Consider the following 22398-nt stretch of genomic DNA (forward strand, 5'->3'; position numbering starts at 1 on the left):
ATAATTGTGCTACATTGTTGGCATAGATTGAGAAACTGCATGGAAAAAGTGGACCATTTGATGTTGATATTTGTGCCCTTTAGGGTAGGGGTGGGAAACCTCCAGCTCTTGGGCAGATTCCTCCCTAGGGAGCAGGCAGAAAGGCTTATAACATGAACGACAAACGCACTGCCGTGCACGGACTGGCTCACTCAACTCCTAGCCCGAGTGTGAAACTGTACAGAAATACATGACATTGTCACGTTAGGTCAGGAGAGGCGCCGGCCACTTTGTGCACAGCAATGCCATCGTCATTAGTGTCATACGGCCATCTTACTGTGGCCTTACACTTTGCATGCACACAGATATGCGCAGCATCGATTAGTGAACGCCACAGATTGCATACCGACACAGTGCCAAGATGTTTTTTGTGTGAGAACGCAGTCTGCGGTCCCATCCTGCTATGATAAACGCAGCACTCGTGTCTCCTACATGATGAATACGCAGCAATAGGTATCATAAATGATATAGCAGAGTTTCCTTTGTGATATATACAGCAGACCTTACACTGCTTTTTCTTTATAAAACTTATCACCGTAAAAAAAAAAAAACAAGAAAAAAAAACTGCTCTCCAGACAGACGCAAACCTGGAAAAGCAGTTGAGCAGCAACAATATCATTGCCACCTAACATCACAGCAGCACCAAAGAGAAGAAGCTCCAGCCATCACATTAGGGGCGAGTTAATGAAAATATTTGGCCAAATATAGCAGGAGAATTTTTAAGCTGATATTTCTGTATGGTCTCCAAATGACAATGTAAATATCCCTTGGTTGAAAACAAAAAAAAAAAAAAAAGTTCCCCAGCCCTGGCATAGGGGAAGAGAACAAAATACCGAAGATGTGATTTTAAATATTGTAAAGTATTTACAATCATTTACGGTAAATTAAAATTTTAGAAACTTTTATTTGAAATAACTTATAAACAATCTTTAATTGTATAGTCTGTAACTTTTTTTATCGACAGAACAAATAGGGGCCACAAACAGTCTCATGGCATCCATCTTTCACATACGGATCAGGAACCAGTCAGTAATCTGCAAGAGAAACAAAAAGAAAACCATAATACATTTTGACAACCAGCACAGGTGACTCGGTTTATGGGATCTGACAGAAAATGAATGTTCCTGAAGGTGAAATTTTTAAATTAACTAGAGATGAGGTAATTGATTGGTCCAGCAGCCAAGTCAGTAGTCTGACCACCAGACAGGAGCCCTGTGAACTTCCTCCTACATATCGCAATCCATGGTGCCTCTTCTGATTTGTAGCCACTTTGCAACATAGATGGAACGTGGCGCACCAGGGCTTTTTTTTGCATGCCAAGCTTTAGTTTTCTATTAATTCAGTTTTGAAGAAATACGTTTTGATAACTCATTTGCCTTTTTTCCCCAAAAGTGCAGCAAGAAAAGCTTCCCAGGGCGTCCCTGTTTCCTCCTATAGACAAATCGAACAGAGTCAGGAAGTCAGAGGAACCACAGCCCTGGCTCCCTGTTGATGTTCAATAAGGTCTGAAGGTGGGGACATTAATGACAGCACTGATTGGGCACAGGGCTCACGTGATGTAACAACCTCACATGAACCCCAGGAACACCAGTGACGACAGCACAGGAACGGTGCTGGCACCAGAATTGGTTTTTACTTTATACGGGGCAACATTCAGATTCTGTAGGGGTTGCCCTCGTAGTGAACAACTACTTTAAGTAAAAAAAAATAAAAAATTAAAAAGTCACATACTTTAAAACACTACCAATTAAAACTGCAAAACGTGTGGTTAAAAAAAAAAAACCCTCATGCAGCTCTGTAAACCGAAAAATAAAAAAGTTGATTTTTAAAGAGTCAGTACCGGCAAGCTACAGAAAGCACTTCCCCCGTACACGCCAGTGGTATGCTCATTGTTGGGAGTCAACATGGACATTGCATGTATTATAAGGGTATGTTTCCACGTTCAGGATTAGGCAGAGCTTTGGACGCAGCACATGTTCGCTCCGTCCAAAGCGCTGCCGGCTTTGTCACGCACGGCGATTCCGCATGTGTTCATTGAACCGTGCAGAATCACCGCGTCCAATGCATTGGACTGTGATATTTATCTTGCCGAGACTGAGCATCTCTGCATCGTAGATAGACATGCTGCGGTCTAGAAAGATGCGCTGCATGTCCGGTTACACGCATAGTGGAGATCCACTATGCTGTAACATTTGTCCGCTGCGGATTGGACGCAGCAGCTGTATGCAGCATCCAATCCGCAGCGTTTACTGACCGCGGAAACTGACCTTAGAGCACTGAACTCCCACAATTGGATCCATGAACTCAGGATAACACCTACATGAAATGAACTCTAAAGGGGATTGCAAAAGTTGTGAGGCAGGAAGGTAATTGTGTCTTGTGCTATATGGTCCTTTGTTCTGTTAATAGAATAAAGCGCGCACTTACATGTAAATTGACATCGTGTTTTCAGCCTCTTTGAGGATGCATAACCCGTGGCATTGGAGTATAAACCATTACTCATAAATTGAACATCCTATCTCTCTTCTTTGAAGATGCATCTGTACACATAACCTGTGAATTTGGATTACAAACAATTGTTCTTGAGATGGACAGTCTCTGGCGTAAATGAATACACTCAGGCCTTTTTGACATGAGGACTTGATCCTATATCCAAGGACGACATCTACAGGAAGCTGAAAACTACTGCCATAATGCTTAAATTGTTTTATTTAGTCATATACATAGATTTTTTTTCAGAATCATTCTCAAAATGGCACCGTCGCGCCTGTGCAGTAGTAGCATTTATTGGCGATTTGATAGATCAGACCTGGACAAAATACAGCCCGTGGACACGTGCATCCCTTTACCTGTTTCGATGTCGCCCGTAGATCAAGACAGCCAAAGCGCTTTATAGGGTGGCATCCGGCACCACTCCGCCACCCACTGCACTCCGCCACACTTTCACTGATATCTGCATCCTCAGGCTGCAGGGGAACCGGGTTAGATGAGTTTTTTTCTTCTTTTAAATCATTCTGCAGAAGGTAGGACATAATGCTGTCTAAAGAAACTACTGGGGGACATAATACTCTAAGGGTGTTGTATGGGATCATAATACTGTAAAAGGACTGTCGGGATGAAACACTAAGGTGGCTGTGTGGGGAAGAGGATACACTGTGAGGGTGTTGTGTGGGGACATAATACTGTGTAAGGGGACTGTGTCAGGACACAATACTGAGTAAGGGGGCTGTTTGGTTTCATAATTACGTGTAGGAGGACTGTCTGGTGAAATCATTCCGAGTGGGGGCTGTGTAGGGACATAATACTGTAAGGCTTTGTGGTGATATACTATGTAAGAGGGCTGTGTGGTGATATACTGTGTAAGGGGCGTGTTTGAGGACATAATACTGCGTAAGGCCAAGTTCACACCTGCATTCTGGGGCTTTGCGGAGGGCTGCATAAGTCCTCCGTTAAGCCCCGCATACATCCTATCTTTAACATTGGGTACACAGGACATGCGGATGCGTTGTTTTGACACGCCCACCGACCGCACGGTAACAAGACAAGTTGCATTTTGTGAGGACGGCGGGCGCGTCAAAAGGACACATGTGCATACGTCCGCATGTCCTGCGTACCCAATATTAAAGATAGGTACGCAGGAAGCATGCAGAAGTATCTGGAAGTAGACGGGGCTTAACAGAGGAAGTACGCAGCCCTCCGCAAAGCCCCCAAACGCAAATGTGAACCCAGCCTTAGCGAGGTGTGTCGGGACATAATACTGCGTAAGAGGGCTGTGTGGGGACATTATTCTGACTAAGTGGCTGTTTAAGGATATACAACTGTGTAAAGAGGCTGTGTGGGGACATTATACTGTGCTGGGACATCATATTGTATTTGGAGCTGTTGATCACTATATAAAAGGCTGAAGGGCAGGAGCAGTATGATTTACTGCTTTATATAAGCTTTACAAAAAGCATTCAATTATGTGGTTGTTTTTTGCTGCTAAAACTACAAGTTACATTAAGAGCCATCGTAACATGTATTAGCAGTAGAAACTAGTCAACATACCTAATTCTGCTCAATATTACGGTAAGTGATAAAAATGATTAGGAAACCATAATAAGCAGAATTAAGTTTGGCCACTTAGTTTGGTCCCCCACAACAGTTACAGTAGATTAAATGGCCCCTTGGGAAAATTAATTGCCCATCCCTGCAATAGATGCAACTGCGCAGGCGGCGCCATCTTGGTGAAGACCATTTTTTTCTCTTAGGCCGGCGTCACACTGGCGTATTGCATCCGATGCAGCAGCAGAGCAGGAGCCGAGTGTCATGCGTCTGTGCTCCGATTCTCTCGCACAGGGAGGATCGGAGCACAGCTGCGGAGGAGGCGGAGAAATTAATTTCTCCATCTCCTCCATTGCTGGGGTCCGCTTATAAAGCACAGCACTCGGATGATATCTAAGTGATGTGCGTTGTCTCACTCGCACCCATAGGCTTATATGGGTGCGAGTGAGCCCAGAGTTTTCCTCGGTCCGAGAATCGCAGCATGCTGCGATTGTCTCGGACCGAGGAAAACGGCCGACAAAAAGTCGGCTGGTGGGAGCTGCCACATAGCTGAACATTGGTCCGAGTGCAATGCGATTTTTTATCGCATTGCACTCAGCCGTTTAAAACGCCAGTGTGACGCCGGCCTTAGGAAAATGGTGCCACCTGTGCAGTAGCATCTATAGGGTCGCTGATAGAGGCCACTGTGCAGGCGGAGCTATTTTGAAAAGATTCTTAAGAAAAAATAAAATCTATGTATATGACTAAATAAAACAATTTAATGCACACTATACATGTGATCATGCTCGATGCCAGCCTGCTGAAGGTGTTTGGTTTTTTTTTCAATACATATAATAACCAGTATGTAAAATAGCGGGCAGGTCACTGAGGGATCAGTGACCTGTCATAAACCCACAGAGATGAATAGCTAGTGAGAGCACCACATGAAGACCCCCCACAGGCCTGCCCCGGAGCACGAGCATATCATTAATCTTTAGTTTCAATTAAATACGACAGATTTCATCACCCAAGGTATCATTTTAATCAGTATAACGGTGCCGACCTGACACTGTCTGTAGGTTACTTGTGCACAATCCTGCTGGCAGGTTCCTTTTAAAGATCCAGTAGCTATTGTTAATTATGATTAACTGGCACCCCAAAATTCAGCAGGTTCTACACTCACCAAAACGGACCGCCTTCTGCAAGACAATGCACCAGTTCACAACTCACATGTTGCCAAAATGGAATTTACCTTTACATTTACCTTTCACACCATCTACACATTACAATAGATTCGGATTCCCCCAATAGGAATGTAAATGGAATGGGTCACCAGGTTTTTGCTACCTTATCTAAGAGCAGCATAATGTGTAAGTGTTTTTATTGTAACAGAGCAAAACATAAGGAATGAGCAGGGGTTGTTCAAGTAGTGGCCAACTCCTTCAAATTGCACAGCATATTAAAGGAATTGTCAGGGATCGGCACACCTCCTGGCTCAGAGTCTGCTGGTGATCTTGTGACTATGTTATGCTGGCACTGTAGTCTATCAGATTAACATAGGATGCAGAGCTAACACGATAGCGTCACAAAAATAGAATTATTCTTACCGTTAATTCGGTTTCTAGGAGCCTTCCACAACAGCCTCAGGAGGTTGTCTCCATACCCTAATGGGGGACAGGAAGCACAAGAGGTTAAAAGCCCCTCCCATTAACCAGTGACTTACAACTGAACCCATAGCACCGGTTACCTTTTAGGTTCTCAGAAAAAATATCCAAGAACATCGGGAGGGAATTAACACTGTCGTGGAAGGCTCCTAGAAACCGAATTAACTGTAAGAATAATTCTATTTTCTCTAGTTGCCTTCCACGACAGCCTCAGGAGGAATGCCAACCAATTCTGTATTTAGGGAGGGACCACAGCCTGGAGAACTTTCCGGCCAAAGACTAGATCCCGGTTGGACCAGAAGTCCAATCTATAATGTTTAGTGAATGTGTGTAGAGAAGACCATGTTGCAGCCCTGCAAATCTGCTCCGTGGATGCACCAGCCCTTTTCTGTCTAGGAGACGGAGGTAGATCTGGTGGAATGAGCCTTTAGGCCTGCAGGTACCGCGACATTCTGAGATAAATATGCTTCAGTTATGGCCTTTTTTTATCCAGTTGGCAATTGTACTCTTCGCTACTTTTTTGCCTTTGTTTCGGCCAGATAAATGAACGAAGAGATTTTGGTCAATTCTGAAAGCTTTAGTTTGTTCCAAATAGTGGTTAAAACTATACGACGTACATCCAAAGTATGGAATCTATGTTCTTCCGGATTTGTGGGATTGTGACAGAACGATGGAAGGACTATATCCTGTGATCGGTGAAACTCTGACACCACCTTTGGAAGAAAACATGGATCATGTCGGAACACAATGGAATCGTCCCTTATGCTTAGATAAGGTTCTCTGATTGAAAGGGCTTGTATTTCCCCCACTCGTCTTGCAGTGAATATGGCAACTAAGAAGACGGTCTTGCAGGACAGCAGCTGCAAGGAACAAGAGGATAGTGGCTCAAATGGAGGAGCCGTAAGGCCCTTTAGGACTATGTTTGTTTAAGTCCCATGATGGCACAAAGATTTGTTGCTTTGGATGATGTCTTGATGCTGAGACAAAAAACCTTTTTATCCAACGATGACCTGCCAGGTCTTGATCAAAGACAGAACTCAAGGCGGATACTTGAACTTTTAATGTACTCGGTTTTAGCCCCAATTCCAGCCCTTTTTGTAAAAAGTCTAATATTTGTGAAATATTAGGGTGGAAGGGGTCAGGATTACAAGGGTGACACCACGAGGAGAACCTTTTCCAAATTTTGCTATATATAGCGTTAGTGACAGGTTTCTTGAATTTTTGTTAAGTGGAGATCACCGATTCTGAGAGCCCTTTAGCTCTTAGCACCTGGGCTTCAATAGCCAGGCTGCCAGTTTGAATTTTTGGGGGTTCGGATGATGAAAGGGACCCTGCAGAAGAAGATCGTCTGACGTTTGTAGAAAGACTGGACCATCCACTTGTAATTCCCTGATGAGGTGGTACCAGCTCCTCTTCGGCCATGCTGGAGCTACCAGGATAGTCTGGACCTGATCGTCTCGGATCTTCCAAAGGGTCTTTGCAAGCAACGGTATTGGAGGAAATACGTACGCTAACGGGAACCTCCATGTATGGGCAAAAGCGTCTACTCCCTGAGATTTGTCTCTGGGGTTTAGAGAGAAATAAGTCTCGACCTGTGTATTCTGACTTGAAGCTAACAGATCTATGTCGGGAAGGCCCCATCTGTTCGTCAACATCCTGAAAACGTCTGTCTTCAGGCTCCATTCTCCTGGTTGTAAGTCGTGACGACTTAGGAGATCTGCTTGAACATTCACCGACCCTTTGAGGTGTATTGCTGATAATGAGAGGAGATGCTTTTCTGCCCAGCAAAAAATTCTGCTTGACACGACTCTCAGGTAATTGAATTTTGGACTCCCTTGGTGTTTGAGATGCGCTACAGTCGTTATATTGTCCGAGTACACTCTGACATGTTGACCTACAATTAGACTGTTGGCGGCTAGAAGGGCCCTCTCCACTGCCATCAATTCTCTGAGGTTGGAAGAACTGGAGCTTTCTTTGTGATTCCAGTGACCCTGGAATGGGACTTGCGACACAACGGCACCCCAGCCCCTTCGACTGGCATCTGTTGTTACTGTCACCAGTGGAGTTTGTACCCAGTCCACGCCCTTGAGAAGGTTTGTTTGGATCACCCACCAGGCTAAGGAGGCTTTTACCTTCCCTGGAGTGTATACTCTTCTGTTTAGGAAGTTTGGATTTCCATTCCAGTTTTCCAGAATGTGTGCCTGCAGAACTCTGGAATGGACCTGAGCCCACTGGACTGACTGTATGCAGGCCGTCATCGACCCTAGAAGAGACATCGCTGTCCGCAGAGTAGGGGACCTTTGTTTTTTTAAATCTAGGACTTTGGATACCAATTTCTTCCGGTGATCTTCTGGTAAGAAAGACTTTTGGTTCCCTGAGTCCAACAGGACCCCCAAAAATTTTATCATCTTTGAAGGCAAAAGATGAGATTTCTTTAGATTGGGTATCCAACCCAAGAGTTGTAGGATGCTCAGAGTTCTGGCAACTCTCTGATTGAGAATTTCGGTGGAAGGACCAATAATTAGAAGGTCGTCCAAGTAGGGTACTATGGTGACACTTTGGCTTCTGATGTGAGATACAGCTTCCGCCATGACTCTGGAGAAAACCCTGGGGGCCGAGGAGATTCCGAAGGGAAGAACATTGTATTGAAAATGTAGAATCTTGTGATTCAACTGAACCACAAATCTCAGATACTTCCTGTGAGAAGGATGTATCGGGATATGAAAATAGGCATCCTTGAGATCTATTGTTGCCATATGTGAATGTGGAGCTATCAGAGGGATGGCTGATTTTACTGACTCCATTTTGAATTTGCGGTAAGTGATGTATTGATTGAGAGCTTTTAGGTTTATTATGATTCGGGCTTGTCCAAAGGGCTTCTTTACCATGAATATACGGGATAATGCCCCCTTCCCTGCTCGTTTACTGGGACCATAGAAATTGCTCTCGAATCCATCAGGTCTTGTAATCCTGACATCATCAATTTTTGAGTCTCCCGAGATGACGGGGAGGTGACTCTTAAGATCCTGGGAGGGGGGGCTTCGAATTCTATAAAAAGACCCTGCTGGATAACACTTACCGTATATACTCGAGTATAAGCCGAGATTTTCAGCCCAAATTTTTGGGCTGAAAGTGCCCCTCTCGGCTTATACTCGAGTCATGATCGGTGGTGGGGTCGGCGGGTGAGCACTGTCATATACTCACCTAGTCCCGGCGATCCTGACGCTCCCCCTGCCCGTCCCACGGTCTCCGGGTGCCGCAGCCTCTTCCCCTGAGCGGTCACGTGGGACCGCTCATTAGAGAAATGAATAGGCTGCTCCACCTCCCATAGGGGCGGAGCCGCATAATTCATTTCTCTAATCAGCGGTGCCGGTGACCGCTGATAGAGGAAGAGGCTGCGGCACCGAAGACCAGCTGTCCGGGGGAAGGAGCGGGACGCCGGGAGCAGGTAAGTATAACAGTCACCTGTCCTCGTTCCACACGCCGGGCGTCGCGCCATCTTCCCGGCGTCTCTCTGCACTGACTGTGCAGGTCAGAGGGCGCGATGACGCATATAGTGTGCGCGCCGCCCTCTGCCTGATCAGTCAGTGCAGAGAGACGCCAGGAAGATGGCGCCGAGGAGCTGCAAGCAAGACAGGTGAGTATGTGTGTTATTATTTTATTGCAGCAGCAGCAGCTATGGGGCAATAATGGACGGTGCAGAGCACTATATGGCACAGCTATCTATGGGGCAACGGTGCAGAGCACTGTATGGCACAGCTATGGGGCAACGGTGCAGAGCACTGTATGGCACAGCTATGGGGCAACGGTGCAGAGCACTGTATGGCACAGCTATGGGGCAACGGTGCAGAGCACTGTATGGCACAGCTATGGGGCAACGGTGCAGAGCACTGTATGGCACAGCTATGGGGCAACGGTGCAGAGCACTGTATGGCACAGCTATGGGGCAACGGTGCAGAGCACTGTATGGCACAGCTATGGGGCAACGGCGCAGAGCACTGTATGGCACAGCTATGGGGCAACGGCGCAGAGCACTGTATGGCACAGCTATGGGGCAACGGCGCAGAGCACTGTATGGCACAGCTATGGGGCAACGGCGCAGAGCACTGTATGGCACAGCTATGGGGCAACGGCGCAGAGCACTGTATGGCACAGCTATGGGGCAACGGCGCAGAGCACTGTATGGCACAGCTATGGGGCAACGGCGCAGAGCACTGTATGGCACAGCTATGGGGCAACGGCGCAGAGCACTGTATGGCACAGCTATGGGGCAACGGCGCAGAGCACTGTATGGCACAGCTATGGGGCAACGGCGCAGAGCACTGTATGGCACAGCTATGGGGCAACGGCGCAGAGCACTGTATGGCACAGCTATGGGGCAACGGCGCAGAGCACTGTATGGCACAGCTATGGGGCAACGGTGCAGAGCACTGTATGGCACAGCTATGGGGCAACGGTGCAGAGCACTGTATGGCACAGCTATGGGGCAACGGTGCAGAGCACTGTATGGCACAGCTATGGGGCAACGGTGCAGAGCACTGTATGGCACAGCTATGGGGCAACGGTGCAGAGCACTGTATGGCACAGCTATGGGGCAACGGTGCAGAGCACTGTATGGCACAGCTATGGGGCAACGGTGCAGAGCACTGTATGGCACAGCTATGGGGCAACGGTGCAGAGCACTGTATGGCACAGCTATGGGGCAACGGTGCAGAGCACTGTATGGCACAGCTATGGGGCAACGGTGCAGAGCACTGTATGGCACAGCTATGGGGCAACGGTGCAGAGCACTGTATGGCACAGCTATGGGGCAACGGTGCAGAGCACTGTATGGCACAGCTATGGGGCAACGGTGCAGAGCACTGTATGGCACAGCTATGGGGCAACGGTGCAGAGCACTGTATGGCACAGCTATGGGGCAACGGTGCAGAGCACTGTATGGCACAGCTATGGGGCAACGGTGCAGAGCACTGTATGGCACAGCTATGGGGCAACGGTGCAGAGCACTGTATGGCACAGCTATGGGGCAACGGTGCAGAGCACTGTATGGCACAGCTATGGGGCAACGGTGCAGAGCACTGTATGGCACAGCTATGGGGCAACGGTGCAGAGCACTGTATGGCACAGCTATGGGGCAACGGTGCAGAGCACTGTATGGCACAGCTATGGGGCAACGGTGCAGAGCACTGTATGGCACAGCTATGGGGCAACGGTGCAGAGCACTGTATGGCACAGCTATGGGGCAACGGTGCAGAGCACTGTATGGCACAGCTATGGGGCAACGGTGCAGAGCACTGTATGGCACAGCTATGGGGCAACGGTGCAGAGCACTGTATGGCACAGCTATGGGGCAACGGTGCAGAGCACTGTATGGCACAGCTATGGGGCAACGGTGCAGAGCACTGTATGGCACAGCTATGGGGCAACGGTGCAGAGCACTATATGGCACAGCTATGGGGCAATGGTGCAGAGCACTATATGGCACAGCTATGGGGCAATAACGGTGCAGAGCACTGTATGGCACAGCTATGGGGCAATAACGGTGCAGAACACTATATGGCACAGCTATGGGGCAATAACGGTGCAGAGCACTATATGGCACAGCTATGGGGCAATAACGGTGCAGAGCACTATATGGCACAGCTATGGGGCAACGGTGCAGAGCACTATATGGCACAGCTATGGGGCAATAACGGTGCAGAGCACTATATGGCACAGCTATGGGGCAATAACGGTGCAGAGCACTATATGGCACAGCTATGGGGCAATAACGGTGCAGAGCACTATATGGCACAGCTATGGGGCAACGGTGCAGAGCACTATATATATGGCACAGCTATGGGGCAACAGTGCAGAGCACTATATATATGGCACAGCTATGGGGCAATGGTGCAGAGCACTATATATATGGCACAGCTATGGGGCAACGGTGCAGAGCACTATATATGGCACAGCTATGGGGCAACGGTGCAGAGCACTATATATATGGCACAGCTATGGGGCAACGGTGCAGAGCATTGTATATATGGCACAGCTTTATGTGGAGTATCTATGGGGCAACGGTGCAGAGCATTGTATATATGGCACAGCTTTATGTGGAGCATCTATGGGGCCATAATGAACGGTGCAGAGCATTATATGTGGCACAGCTTTATGTGGAGTATCTATGGGGCAACGGTGCAGAGCATTGTATATATGGCACAGCTTTATGTGGAGCATCTATGGGGCCATAATGAACGGTGCAGAGCATTATATGTGGCACAGCTTTATGTGGAGCATCTATGGGGCCATTATGAACAGTATGGAGTATCTATTTTTAATTTTGAAATTCACCGGTACCTGCTGCATTTTCCACCCTAGGCTTATACTCGAGTCAATAAGTTTTCCCAGTTTTTTGTGGCAAAATTAGGGGGGTCGGCTTATACTCGGGTCGGCTTATACTCGAGTATATACGGTAAGACCCAGGGGCTGTTGGAGATATTCCGCCAACTGTGAATGAAGTTCGAGAGCCTCCCCCCTACTGGATCGGAGTCATTGTCTCTCTTGTTGTGACTGCTGGGGGATAAGGATATTTTTGGGTTTCCCCTTAGCATAGCTCCATCTACCGGTTTTCCCTTTGCCCTTAGCCTGGGAGGGCTGAGACTGGGAGGGCCGAAAAAAACGCTTTCTGGGGGGTCTCTGCTCAGGAAGAGTCTTTTTCCTGTCCGTGACTTTTTCCAGGATATCATCTAATGAAGGCCCGAAAACATAGTCTCCTTTAAAGGGAATGGAGCATAATTTTATTTTTGAAGTCACATCTGCACTCCACATCTTGAGCCAGAGAGCTCTTCTGGCTGAATTTGTCTGGACTAAGGATCTGGCGGCTACACGGATAGATTCCATGGAGGTGTCTGCAAAAAAACCCGTTGCTCTATGTAAAATAGGCAAGGAGTCCAATAAATCATCTCTCAGAGTTCCCTGAGAGATGTGGTTTTCTAATTCTTCCATCCAGCGGAAGAGAGACCTGGCCACACAGGTAGATGCAATATTAAACCTGAGTGCCGAAGTGGAGGTTTCCCAGGATTTCTTAAGTAGGCTTTCAATCTTCCTATCTAGAGGATCTTTTAACTGGGAGGAGTCTTCAAACGGCAGGGCAGTCTTTTTAGCCACCTGAACATCTATTTTTGGGATGTTCCATTTAATTGAATCCTCATCCAGAGGAAACCTGTGCTTAAAGTCTGACGGGGTGGTTAGCCGTTTCTCTGGAAGTTCCCACTTATTATTGATCATGTCAATAATACTCTAATGTACGGGAAAGCCAGTCTGTTTATCAGTGTGAATGCCAAATAATTTGTCGTGTACAGTTTGAGGAACGGGTTCCTCTTTAAGCCCCATAGTATTTCTTACCGCAGACACCAACTCCTCAATATGTTCAGAAGAGAAAAGGTACTTTCTGATTTCAGGAGTTTTCTGAGGTAGAACGTCTTCCCATTTAACTGAGGATGACATATATGAGCCGTCAGAATCTGAGTCAGAGTATTCCTGGATTTTTCTTTTCTTGGGAAGCGATGACCAGGTGAGGGTGGTGGTGGCGGCGGCGGGGGAGGGGCAAATGTGGCCATAGAGGTTTGAACCTCCTGCCTAACCAAGGAACGTATCTCTTCTATTAGTGAAGGATGTTCAGCCCGGATTATTTTGTCCGTACAGGGTTGGCACAATGTTTTCTCCCATTTTAAGGGTAATTTTTCATTACATGTAGCGCATTTGCGCTTAGAGGTGGATTTAGGCTTGTCTCCCTGAAATGAGAGAGGGAGCAGTATAAGAATGTATACTAAAAACCACCCTTAAATGGGACCCATCCCTGCCAGACTTACTGGGGCCTGGGGAGCGCTGGGCTCTGCAGCTGCAGGGCAAGACGTATCCATCTGAGCACGCTTACCTGAGAGACGTCTTCTGCAGCTTTATATAGAAAATAAAAGCTGCCACAGCGCCTGGCAATTAGCCATCCCCCCCCTCCGCAGTCCCAGGCAGGCGTGCGAGGATGCAGCGAGCCCCACACGCCGTTCAGAGGTCCGGAATTCCAGAAGTACCAGCGCTCCTGTACAGGAGAGCACGACCCGGAAGTGAAGCGCCGAAGCACCACGTGACTTCCGGGTCGCCGATCAGCGTGCACAGGAGGGGGAGATGCCGGAGAGCTCAGGGAGGCCTCCGGGAGGGAATCGCTGGTCCGCTTAACCCCCGCAAGGGGACGCAGGAGGACCAGGACAGCGGTCCCAGAATCTAAGGAGACGGGAGCAGAAAGCGGAGGAGGAAGCCCAGGACCCGACCACCACTGCCCGGCAAAAGTTTACAGGTACCACTGCCAGAGCCGGCCGCGCAGCGTACCAGGAACCTCTACATGCCCCATGGGGAACAGGAAAGACATTGGTTAATGGGAGGTGGGAGGGGCTTTTAACCTCTTGTGCTTCCTGTTCCCCATTAGGGTATGGAGACAACCTCCTGAGGCTGTCGTGGAAGGCAACTAGAGAAATAGGGGACACAAAGATAGGAGATGCACAGGTCTTGGAGGCAAACATGCTTTTTAGAACTGTGCATAAAAGCCTTCCTAATCTAATACTATGGGCATTACTAATAGGCTGTAAGCCAGCCTCTGTGCTATACATGTGTGACCAGCGCCCTATACAAGCCTTTTGCGTGTGCAATCTAATACTAAGTAATCACCCCGCCATCATTTGGTAGGGTGTGAGTGGTTGCCTATCAGTAATTTGCTGCTGCCATCTTCACAATATGGCTTTGCTGCATCCTGCATTACGGTAGTTCTGAGACCTGGGCAGGTAAATACTGCTGCCCTTTTTTATTGTGTTAATTCTTGAATTTTGGAGTGAGTTTTATTATGGGTATGTGCACACGTTGCAGATTTGACTGTAGAATTTTCTGTGCAGATTCTGCATTTCTTAGCAGAAAATGCAGGTCAGAATCTGCGCCATTTTTTGGTATGTGCACACGTTGCAGATTTTTGTGCGGATTTCTTCCTTTTTTACCCCTGCAGATTTCTATTATGGAATGGGTGCAGAAACGCAGCAGATCTGCACAAAGAATTGACATGCTCCTTTTTTGAAACTGCTGCGTTTTCCGTGCAGATTTTTCCGCACCATTAGCACAGCATTTTTTTTTCGCCATTGATTTACATTGTACTGTAAGTCACTTGCGGATCTGCAGCGTTTCTGCGCGGAAAAAAACGCTGCAGATCTGCAGGAAATCTGCAACGTGTGCACATATCCTTATTCCTCTTTTTGTGGTTTTGCTTTTAATTTTGCATTGCCATTGTTAACCTAAGAAGCTCAATTTCATCATGTCCATGTTAAATTATTGCTGTATAAACACAGATGACTTCAACCCCAAACCTCTTTTCTTTTGCTGCGCCATACGGATCCACAGATCTGAGCCCTTTTACTTCCCCGTAACAACTAAAAATAACCACTTTTCAAATAGTGACAGGTCCTCTTTAAAGGGTAAGCGCCATAAAAAAAAAACTCAACTGAAAAAAAAAAAAAAAAATTAATTTTTTTAAAAAAATATTAAAATTTTTCATGGTATAAAATATGAAAAATAATTTAACCCCTTTCTCTCCCCCCCCCCCCCCCCCCCCAAGGGTGGTTTGCATGTTAATGACCAGGGCAATTTTTACAATTCTGACCACTGTCCCTTTATGAGGTTATAACTTGAAAGCTTCAACGGATCCTAGCGATTCTGACACTGTTTTCTCGTGACATATTGTACTTCATGATAGTGGTAACATTTCTTTGATATTACTTACATTTATTTGTGAAAAAAAAAAAAATGGAAGTTTGGCGAAAATTTCGCAATTTTCCAACTTTGAATTTTCATGCCCCTAAATCACAGAGTTATGTCACACAAAATACGTAAGTAACATTTCCCACATGTCTACTTTACATCAGCACAATTTTGGAACCAATTTTTTTTTTCGTTAGGTTATAAGGGTTAAAAGTTGACCATCGATTTCTCATTTTTACAACACCATTTTTTTTTTTTTTTAGGGACCACATCACATTTGAAGTCACTTTGAGGGGTCTATATGATAGAAAATACCCAAGTGTGACACCATTCTAAAAACTGCACCCCTCAAGGTGCTCAAAACAACATTAAAGAAGTTTATTAACCCTTCAGGTGCTTCACAGGAATTTTTGGAATGTTTAAAAAAAAAAATAAATTAACATTTAACTTTTTTTTCAAAATAAATTTACTTCAGATCCAATTTGTTTTATTTTCCCAAGGGTAACAGGAGAAATTGGACCCCAAAAGTTGTTCAATTTGTCCCGAGTACGCCAATACCCCATATGTGGGGGTAAACCACTGTTTGGGCGCACGGCAGAGCTCGGAAGGGAAGGAGCGCAGTTTGACTTTTCAATGCAAAATTGGCTGGAATTGAGATCGGACGCCATGTCGCGTTTGGAGAGCCCTTGATGAGCCTGAACATTGAATCTCTCCCCCCCCCCCAAGTGACACCATTTTGGAAACTAGTCTCCCCAAGGAACTTATCTAGATGTGTTCTGAGAAATGTGAACCCCCAAGTGTTTCACTAAAGTTTATAATGCAGAGCAGTGAAAATAAAAAATAAATTTTTCCACACAAATTATTTTTTTAGCCCCCAAATTTGTATTTTTACGAGGGTAACAGGAGAAATTGGATCCCAAAAGTTGTTGTGCAATTTGTCCTGAGTACGCTGATACCCCATATGTGGAGGTAAACCACTGTTTGGGTGCATGGCAGAGCTCGGAAGGGAAGGAGCACCGTTTGACTTTCAACGCAGAATTGGCTAGAATTGAGATCGGACGCCATGTCGCGTTTGGAGAGCCCCTGATGTGCCTAAACAGTGGAAACCCCCAATTCTAACTGAAACCCTAACAGAAACACACCCCTAACCCCAACTGGAAATAAATACATTTTTTTATTTATTTTTCCCTAACTAAGGGGGTGATAATGGGGGGTTTGATTTACTATTTATAGTGGGTTTTTATGTTTGCCAGCTGTCACAAACTAAAAGACGCTTCTTATTGCAAAAAATAGTTTTTGCATTGCCACATTATGAGAGCCATAATTTTTCCATATTTTGGCCCACAGAGACATGTGATGTCTCGTTTTTTGCGGGACGAGTTGACGTTTTTATTGATCCCATTTTTGGGCACATGACATTTTTGATCGCTTTTTATTCCGATTTTTGTGAAGCAGGATGACCAAAAACCAGCTATTCATGAATTATAAAGCAGTTTTATTCTTCGGGTCAGTACGATGACAGCGATACCTCATTTATATCATTTTTGTATGTTTTGGCACGGTTATACAATAAAAACTTTCATATACAAAAGATAATTATTTCTGCATCACTTTATTCTGGGAGCTATAACTTTTTTAATTTTCCGGTGATGGAGCTGTATGGTGCCTTGTTTTTTGTGGGACAAGATGACGTTTTCAGCAGTACGTTTATTTATATCCATCTTTTTGATTGCGCTATTCCACTTTTTGTTCGGCGGTATGATAAAGCGTTGTTTTTTTTGCCTTTTTTTAATAGTGTTCACTAAAGGGGTTAACTAGTGGGACAGTTTTATAGGTCGGGTCGTTACGGACGCAGTGATACTAACTAGGTGTCGCACTATGGGACACTCATTTTGTGCAGGCTGATTGCTTCTATAGCATCCCGATCTGCATGCCATATAAGCTGTCAGCGCTGCAGCTTCTGCACACTGACCTTAGAGACTTCCCGACATGCACTGCGCAAGACAGGAAGTCTCTCAGCTGTTGTGTGTTATTCTGTATTGTCTGAACAAGTAGCCTCTGAAATATACAGTGCTGCAGAATATGTTGGCGCTATAGAAACAAAAAATTACTACGACCTTCCCCACTGCCAAATGCAACGCTGGCCTCCATTGGCCTAAGAGGGTATTTTCAGGGCAGGGATCTTCGTAAATAGATTTAGAAATAAGGCGAAAGCATAAAGCCGCCCAGGGGCAGGCAGGAAGGGGGCCTTCCAGGGACAGGCGGGCCCAGGAGAGGACAGGCGGGTCCAGGAGAGGGCAGGCAGGCGGGAGGGGGGGTGGGGGACCAGGGACAGGCAGGCAAGGAGGGAGGGTGGGGGACCAGGGACAGGCAGGCAAGGAGGGAGGGTGGGGGACCAGGGACAGGCAGGCAAGGAGGGAGGGTGGGGGACCAGGGACAGGCAGGCAAGGAGGGAGGGGGGGGGACCAGGGACAGGCAGGCAAGGAGGGAGGGGGGGGGGACCAGGGACAGGCAGGCAAGGAGGGAGGGGGGGGGGGACCAGGGACAGGCAGGCAAGGAGGGAGGGGGGGGGACCAGGGACAGGCAGGCAAGGAGGGAGGGGGGGGACCAGGGACAGGCAGGCAAGGAGGGAGGGGGGGGGACCAGGGACAGGCAGGCAAGGAGGGAGGGGGGGGGACCAGGGACAGGCAGGCAAGGAGGGAGGGAGGGGGGGGGGGGACCAGGGACAGGCAGGAGGGGGGGGACCAGGGACAGGCAGGAGGGGGGGGACCAGGGACAGGCAGGAGGGGGGGGGGGGCCAGAGACAGGCAGGAGGGGGGGGGACCAGGGACAGGCAGGCAAGGAGGGGGGGGGGACCAGGGACAGGCAGGCAAGGAGGGGGGGGGACCAGGGACAGGCAGGCAAGGAGGGAGGGGGGGGGACCAGGGACAGGCAGGCAAGGAGGGAGGGGGGGGGACCAGGGACAGGCAGGCAAGGAGGGAGGGGGGGGGACCAGGGACAGGCAGGCAAGGAGGGTGGGGGACCAGGGACAGGCAGGCAAGGAGGGAGGGGGGGGGACCAGGGACAGGCAGGCAAGGAGGGAGGGGGGGGGACCAGGGACAGGCAGGCAAGGAGGGAGGGGGGGGGGACCAGGGACAGGCAGGCAAGGAGGGTGGGGGACCAGGGACAGGCAGGCAAGGAGGGAGGGGGACCAGGGACAGGCAGGCAAGGAGGGAGGGGGACCAGGGACAGGCAGGCAAGGAGGGAGGGTGGGGGACCAGGTACAGGCAGGCAAGGAGGGAGGGTGGGGGACCAGGGACAGGCAGGCAAGGAGGGAGGGTGGGGGACCAGGGACAGGCAGGCAAGGAGGGAGGGTGGGGGACCAGGGACAGGCAGGCAAGGAGGGAGGGTGGGGGACCAGGGACAGGCAGGCAAGGAGGGAGGGTGGGGGACCAGGGACAGGCAGGCAAGGAGGGAGGGTGGGGGACCAGGGACAGGCAGGCAAGGAGGGAGGGTGGGGGACCAGGGACAGGCAGGCAAGGAGAGAGGGGGGGGACCAGGGACAGGCAGGCAAGGAGGGGGGGGGGACCAGGGACAGGCAGGAGGGGGGGGGACCAGGGACAGGCAGGAGGGGGGGGGACCAGGGACAGGCAGGCAAGGAGGGGGGGGGACCAGGGACAGGCAGGCAAGGAGGGGGGGACCAGGGACAGGCAGGCAAGGAGGGGGGGGGACCAGGGACAGGCAGGCAAGGAGGGGGGGGGACCAGGGACAGGCAGGCAAGGAGGGGGGGGGACCAGGGACAGGCAGGCAAGGAGGGGGGGCACCAGGGACAGGCAGGCAAGGAGGGGGGGACCAGGGACAGGCAGGAGGGGGGGGGAACCAGGGACAGGCAGGCAGGAGGGGACCAGGGACAGGCAGGCAAGGAGGGGGGGGACCAGGGACAGGCAATACTTACTCCAAGCTGTGGCTCATTTATCCTCTTTAAATTTGCCATTGATATAGGGAACGTAATCCAGGAAAAGCCGCCAGTCCGTAGCCCAGACCAGGCCCACTGCTCCCACTGAGCCCCATGTGCACAGTGTCGGAGCCCTGCACAGAAACACATATTACCGCCATGGTACACAGCAGCTGCACAGTACGCCCAGCCGCCATCACACGCCCTCCCTCACCAGCTCTTGGCCAGCTGCACGTAGCGCGGTCCCAGCACCTTGGCGAGCATTCTCGTCGCACTAGTCCTCAATGTGACCCGCAGCTACCGGAAGTAGCGGCAAACTGCGCAGCGCCGAGGACCCCGGATGAGCTGTCCGCCGCGCGCCCGTCTGGGCCTCTCCCCTGCGTCCTGAGAGACGGTCACGTGGTAGCGCTTCCCTTTCTTGATTCTGCAGCTATGACTTCTAATCCGTATCCTATTTCTTTTTAGATACAGGCAATAAGGAGACAGCCTACGGGAGGACCCCACAGTGTGGAGACTAGGCTGCGTCTAGATCGGAGTTGATATTTAGTGAATGATCCTCATTTCAGCCGCTCCGATCTAGATACTTGGAAAATGATAGAATTCCTAACATTATTATTGAATTTCCCAGACTGAACCAATAAAAACTGCTGGAGGGCAATCCTCTACCAGAATTCGTATTGTGTCAGCTCTGTAGTGTCCGTGCCGCGCCGTATTGTGAGGGCCGAGGTAATATACCTGTTCTATTGGGATATGGCACGAAGAAACAACAGTTATTCTTTGTACTCATTCTTTGTTAATATGTGTCCTTTTTAATTAGGATTAAAGATTTCTGAATTTCTTCAAAACATTCTCTTGTGGGTGGTTCATTCTCTCTTAATATGCCTATCAGCCCTTTGGAAAACGGCATAGAGGGAACGTGATTTTTTAGCTAACTATAGTGAAAAAATACCTAATAACTGCAACTTGGACTGAATTAGCAGAACAATGTGTATTATCTGTGTATGGACCCAAGGGAAGTGCAAAAGTGGTTACAACCAGGGCCGGACTGGCCATCTGGTAATTCTGGCAAATGCCGGAAGGGCCTGTCTGGTCGTGGGCCGCCTTGTCTGCTATGTTGTTAGCAGAGTCCGTGATCTCAAGACACCCATACTGTTAAGAGTTGTGATGGAGCACAAAGTCGCTGACTCAGTCACTTACCCCAGCAGGCCACGGGTATCATTAGAAATATTGGACTTGTAGTAAATCTTCCTTTCCTCCATCCAGGGTAATATTAGTAATATATCTCATCTGGTGCTTGGGGACGGGGACAACATGGGCCTGTGTGATCTCAAATGCCAGGCCCAGTCCGCAGCTGGTTACAACTCAAATAAACATAACAGTGGTGTGAAAGTGTTTGCCCCTTCCTGATTTCCTATTCTTTTGCATGTTTGCCACACTTAAAAGTTTCAGATCACCAAACAAATGTAAATATTAGACAAAGATAACCCAAATGAACACAAAATGCAATTTTAAAATGAAGGTCTTTATTATTAAGGGCAAAACAAATCCAAACCTACAGGGCCCTGTGTGAAAAAGTGATTGCCCCTCTTATCCCCTTAACGACTGCCGATACCCCTTTCAACGGCAGCCATTAAGGATACTTATTCCTCAATGCCACTTTTTAACGGCGCTGAGGAATAAGAGAGTAGATTCCCGCAAGTGTTAGCTGTACATAACAGCTGACACCCTGCAGTATCAGACCTGACTGGTTTTACAACCGATCGGGGCCTTTTAACCCCTTAAATACCACTGTCAATCACGACAGTGGTATTTAAGTTGCTACAAGGGTGTCACAAGACCCCCTTAGTACCCATCGGAACCCCACAATGAGAATCACTGGTCCCGATGGTTACCATGGTACTCTGAGGTCATGTGATGACCCCAGGGTAATAAGCTGGGTCTCACAGGCTGAGTCAGTGAGACACTGACTACTCTCATGCACTGCTGTAGATGAGTACAGCAGTGTATGTAACAAGTGATCAAAATAAAAAATTATACATGTCCCACAGTAAAAAAAAAGTGAAAAAGTAAATAAAATATGAAAAAAAGTAAAAAAACACAAAAATACATGCACAAAACGTAGCGTTTCTGATAAAACAGTAATAAACAAAAAATTACACATAATTGGTATCCTCGCGTCCGTAACAACCCGCTCTATAAAACTGCCATGGTATTAATTCCGTTTGGTGAACGCCGTAAAACATATGTAAAAAAAATGATAAAAACGTCGCATTTTCATCATACGGACTCACAAAAAAGTGAATAAAGAGGGATCAAAAAGTCATATTTGCAAAATATTATACAAATTAAAACGCCAAACTGTCCCGCAAAAAGAATGCACTAAACATGGTTCATTGGGTAAAAAAATAAAAAAGTTACAGCTCTCAGAATAGGACGATGCATAAACAAATTCATTGTGCTAAAATATTTTTTTAGTGTGTAAAAATAGCAAACCATAAAATAATATAGAAATCTGGTATCGCTGTAATCACACCGGCCCAATAAAAAAATGGTCTTATTACTTTTACCACAAGGCGATCGGCGCAAAAAAAAATAAAAACAATTGCTGGTTTTTGTTCATTCTCTGAAAAGTTAGAATAAAAAATTTTACGTACCCCAAACTGGTACCAAAAACATCTGCAACTTTTCCCACAAAAAATAAGCCCTCATACAGCTTTGTTTGCCAAAAAATAAAAAAGTTACAGCTCTAAAAATAAACCTACTTTTTATAAAAAAAAGCATTTTAGTTGTGTAATAGCAGCAAAGCCTAAAAAAAAGACCATATATTCTGGAGTATAAGCCGAGTTTTTGAGCACATTTTTATGCTGAAAAAGCCTCCCTCTGCTTATAGTCGAGTGAGGGTTCCACAAAATGGTGGGGGTGCGGCAGTGGGTCACAGGAGACAGGAGCCGGCTGCTGCGGCTA

At 47.8% G+C, this 22398-nt stretch overlaps 1 protein-coding gene across 1 annotated transcript; it reads right to left on the reverse strand.

Moving 5' to 3' along the window:
- Positions 1 to 923: 923 nt before the first annotated feature.
- UQCR11 (ubiquinol-cytochrome c reductase, complex III subunit XI) lies at positions 924 to 19787 on the reverse strand. Its single transcript, XM_077272127.1, has 3 exons — positions 19649 to 19787; positions 19435 to 19568; positions 924 to 1073 (listed from the first exon to the last, which is right to left on the reverse strand). The coding sequence occupies exons 1-2, from the start codon at positions 19696 to 19698 to the stop codon at positions 19448 to 19450; spliced, it is 171 nt and encodes a 56-aa protein (XP_077128242.1). The 5' UTR covers positions 19699 to 19787; the 3' UTR covers positions 924 to 1073; positions 19435 to 19447.
- Positions 19788 to 22398: the final 2611 nt, after the last annotated feature.

Source organism: Ranitomeya variabilis, chromosome 1 (genome assembly GCF_051348905.1).
Source record: "Ranitomeya variabilis isolate aRanVar5 chromosome 1, aRanVar5.hap1, whole genome shotgun sequence".
Lineage (NCBI taxonomy): Eukaryota > Metazoa > Chordata > Amphibia > Anura > Dendrobatidae > Ranitomeya > Ranitomeya variabilis.

Coding starts and splice junctions, on each gene's coding strand:
- UQCR11 (XM_077272127.1), bottom strand. CDS start 19,698: ATGCTCGCCAAGGTGCTGGGACCGCGCTACGTGCAGCTGGCCAAGAGC. Junction 19,569..19,648: donor GTGCAGCTGGCCAAGAGCTG/GTGAGGGAGGGC, acceptor GTTTCTGTGCAG/GGCTCCGACACTGTGCACAT.